Source organism: Condylura cristata, unplaced genomic scaffold (genome assembly GCF_000260355.1).
Source record: "Condylura cristata isolate star-nosed mole 26May11 unplaced genomic scaffold, ConCri1.0 scaffold00015, whole genome shotgun sequence".
NCBI lineage: Eukaryota > Metazoa > Chordata > Mammalia > Eulipotyphla > Talpidae > Condylura > Condylura cristata.
Window position 1 is genome coordinate 6556021 of NW_004567116.1, and position 4099 is coordinate 6560119.

A 4099-nucleotide genomic window follows, 5' to 3' on the forward strand; every position below is an offset into this window, starting at 1 on the left:
TACTGTTTTTCCCCCATTTTTATATCCTGTCTATTCATCTTTTCATCTATTATCAACACCTTATTGTTTTACTTTTAATGACTTTATTTATTGACATCTGGAAAAAGCATCTTTTGCTTTTTTTTTTTTTTTTTTTGGAAATTATCTTGTCTATGATGGAACATTTCTTCTCCTAAAAATTATAGTTGGAGTTTTCTAAAACTTATCAAGTAACTTACTGTCTTAGCCTACTCAACTTTAAGCAACCAGAAGCAAGTCTGAGGCTTTTAAGACATATACATTTGTGCAGTATTAATTCTCTGTTTTCTCACTATAGAGACTCAAACTAATCAATGGCTGATGGAAACTACACGAGTATCACAGAGTTTATTTTTGTAGGTTTAAAGTACCACCCTCACTTGCAAGCCTTCCTTTTCTTGCTCTTTTTACTGTTTTACCTGGTTACTATGACAGGAAACTTGGGCATGATTATCCTCATCCGCATCGACTCCCGCCTTCACACACCCATGTACTTTTTCCTCAGTCACCTGTCCTTTGTGGACATCTGCTTTTCGTCCGTTGTGGGCCCCAAGATGCTCACAGATTTCTTCGCTGAAAAGAAAGCCATCTCTTTCGTGGGGGTGCATCTTACAGCAGTGGTTCTTTGGGTTCTTCGTGGCCATCGAGTGCCTTCTTCTGGCATCCATGGCCTACGACCGTTACGTGGCCATCTGTAACCCGCTTCTGTACTCGGTGGCCATGTCCCGCAGGCTCTGTGTCCAGCTGGTGGTCGGCCCCTATACTGTCGGGTTTCTGAACACCATGACACACACCACGGCTGCCTTTCGACTTCCCTTCTGCCGCTCCAACGTCATCAACCACTTCTTCTGTGATATGTCTCCCATCCTTTCTCTCGTGTGCGCTGACATCCGGATCAACAAACTGTTAGTTTTCATTGTGGCGGGCGCTGTGTTAATCGTCAGTAGCCTGACCATTATCGTCTCCTACTTTTTCATCCTCCTCGCCATCCTAAGGATCCGCTCTGCCGAGGGGCGGCGCAAAGCCTTCTCCACCTGCTCTTCTCATATCACTGCTGTTTCCATTCTCTACGGGACGCTCTTCTTCATCTATGTGCGACCAGGCGCCATTTTCTCTCTAGACCTCAATAAGATGGTGTCGGTGTTCTACACCGCGGTCATCCCCATGTTGAATCCCCTCATCTACAGCCTGAGAAACAAAGAAGTGAAAGCTGCCATGCTGAGGACCATCTCTAGGAGGAAGTTTTGCTTAGGAAGTTAAATTGCCAGGTAGAATAGAAGATAGAGTAAAGGTAAAGCTTCCAGACTTGCTTAGGTTATCTGGTTATCATTGAAAGACGCTAAACAATTTGTAGAATTTGGGAGATTGCATTCTTTCATTCTTTCACAGGACATTTTTCATATGATATTCTGGACTCATATTATTCCTTAGGCTTCGTTTCATCATGTCGTTGGGAGATAAAAGTCCCCAGTGACCCACAGATTCAGAGTAACTTGGCTCCCTGAACCATTACTATTAATATGGTGGCATATAACTTTGGAATGTCCCAGCTATGAATACCATCCAACTAGTTAGAGTAATGTAAATGTCCAGAGTAGGGGCAATTCATTGCACTAACATATATGTTTCCATCTTTATAAAAACAGAATTGAAAATATCAGTCCAAACAGATGACTTAGCTAACGTAAACTTTTTTGAGCTAAACAAACTCCACATATAATATTTCTTTTAATATATATTTTTACATATTGAATATAGTACATTCTTGTATTCTAAAATTACATTGCCATGATCATTGCACAAAAAAATGAAATACAAGCAAACCCAGTAACATTAAGAACAGAAATCTTACTCTTTTACCAAATCACAACCTCTGGTAGTAATTTCCTATATACTTGAAACATTAATTTTTCCAGTGATTACATTGACAGCTAGCTGTTAACTTGTTCTCTTGGATTAAAAAAAAAAAAGATAGTTTAATAGAGAGATGGGGGAAAATGCAAAAATAGGGAAAGAGAAAAAAACTAAAAATTCAGAGGCAATAGGTATTAGAAACTTAGAGGTAAACTAAAATGCAGAAAATTTTATCTTCTTTTCATGTTAGTCATTTTGTGGTTTCCAAATTAAAAGATAAATAAAACTGAATGGATGAATACAAAACCGTAGGATAGATGCTATGTGGATATAAGCTTCTATCCTTTGTTCTGCATTTAGGAACATCATCCTACTTCCTGAGAGCTATTCATTTCCAATTATTTTCCACTATCATTTCTGAGACTTCTCCCGACTACTAACCATCAGATATTCTGACACCTCATCCAAGAGATTTTTACTTAAAAACATTTAATTGTGGAAGTCTTACACATGTAGAATCAGTATAATGAATCTTCATGTTCTGGACATGTGCATTGTTACTCCCCACTGTGTCTGAGTTATAGCAGCCCAACCATCTGCATTTTCTTGATTTTCTACTTCCTGCTGTGATTAGAACCCACTTTCCTGTTATAGGGCACAGACTTCTTTTTTTCTATTTAATGGTCTTGATCACGGATGGGATTTTTTTTTATATTTATTATTTAGTCCTGCAAGTTTTCCTGTATTTCTCTAAAAAAGTGAATCATTTGACTTAAGTCCTGTCATCAATAGGCATCTTTAAAGAGAGTTTTGTCAAGACCTAAGTTCATATCTAGACTAGGAATCAGGGAGAAAAGCACTTCCATGCAAAGCAGAGGAACTGGTTTGCTCCTCTGATGCTAGGTCCCATAGCAAAGCTTCTGAATGGATGGATAGGGCAGCCTTATCAGAATTCACGATCCCACCATTTTGGAATCCACTATATGCCCTTCTTTCCCAGGAAAAGCATAATAAAAGTTGAACTTCATGCTCAGCAAATCAACTTCTGCTTCCAGGAGCTTTTTCTTCATCTTGACTTTGTGCCATATATTTCCTCAAGGTTCTGTTATTAGATCTCTGCTTCCAAGAGATTCTAGAACATTTCTTGGTCCCATGCCCCTTCCCAATAAGGTTTTTGGTGGTAAATGTTCTAACTTATAAGGTTAATTCCAGGCGGTTGCTCACAGATCTGATCTCTTAGATCTATATTATACTAGAAAAACTATGAAACATTAAAAAAAAAAACATTTTCCCTAGGATGAATGAAATGGCAGGATATCTCAGAAGAAAGCTAGGAGTAGGCAGTTATATAAGACTAAGGTCAAGGAATCCATCCATGATCGTCCAGTGCCACTCAATTCTTAACAGAAATTGATCCAAATCACAGCATCCTTCTCTGTCATGTTTGACCCTTGCAGCCCTGAGGACCTGCAGTGTTGAGAGAGACGTGTGGGGCACTTATCTGAAGACACTTTCAGGATAAGCTTCATCACATCTCATGGCTCATTCATGAAGGAAGGTTTTATAAGCAATTTAAGAGAGAGTTCCTGGTCAAGAACAGAGAAACAGAGTTGATCATAAGTCTCTGTGTATTTAAAGTATCTCCTGATATAGAACTCAACCTTCAAAATGAATACGGTGTAGCCACGTCTCCAGGTTTCTAAGGTCCCCTACATTACATTGGGATTATTTGTGTAGACACGCTACTTTCACCAAGGCTCACAATTGTACTTGTTTAGATGTGCATCTGAATTCAGGATGATGTGTCAGTCAATACAATCTCCGTGATGCTCATGTGAGCAAGTCCGGAGGCCAACATGATGGAGTTGAAGTCCAATTTCATGGTGCTGTCTGAAACCTCGCGAGAGAGTCTGCTGGGTGTGATAGAGAGTGTGTGTGTTACAGTTTCCAGAAATTACTTTCTCTAACTGGATTTTACCACTTTGTTAAAAAGTGGTAACTATTTAAAAAAAAACTCAGGATGTTTCAACTTAACTTAGGTTATTATATAATTTGATGTCTCCATTGACTCAAAAAGCATTTGAAATAGTAAGACTATAATCTATACATGCCTAAAACTTTACAATATTTATATTGTTTCCTAAGAAAAACACTAGCAGCATATTTTTCAGGCAAAGGTTTCATATTGTTGTAGAATATTTAGAAAGTAGGCCACAAAGAAGATAAA

General features: G+C 38.5%; 1 protein-coding gene across 1 annotated transcript; it reads left to right on the plus strand.

Annotated features, from left to right (window-relative positions):
• Nucleotides 1–332: 332 nt before the first annotated feature.
• LOC101629913 (olfactory receptor 1009) lies at nucleotides 333–1278 on the plus strand. Its single transcript, XM_012725171.1, is given in 2 exon segments — nucleotides 333–617; nucleotides 619–1278. Coding segments are annotated over 2 exon segments (945 nt in total).
• The last annotated feature ends 2821 nt before the right edge of the window (nucleotides 1279–4099 follow it).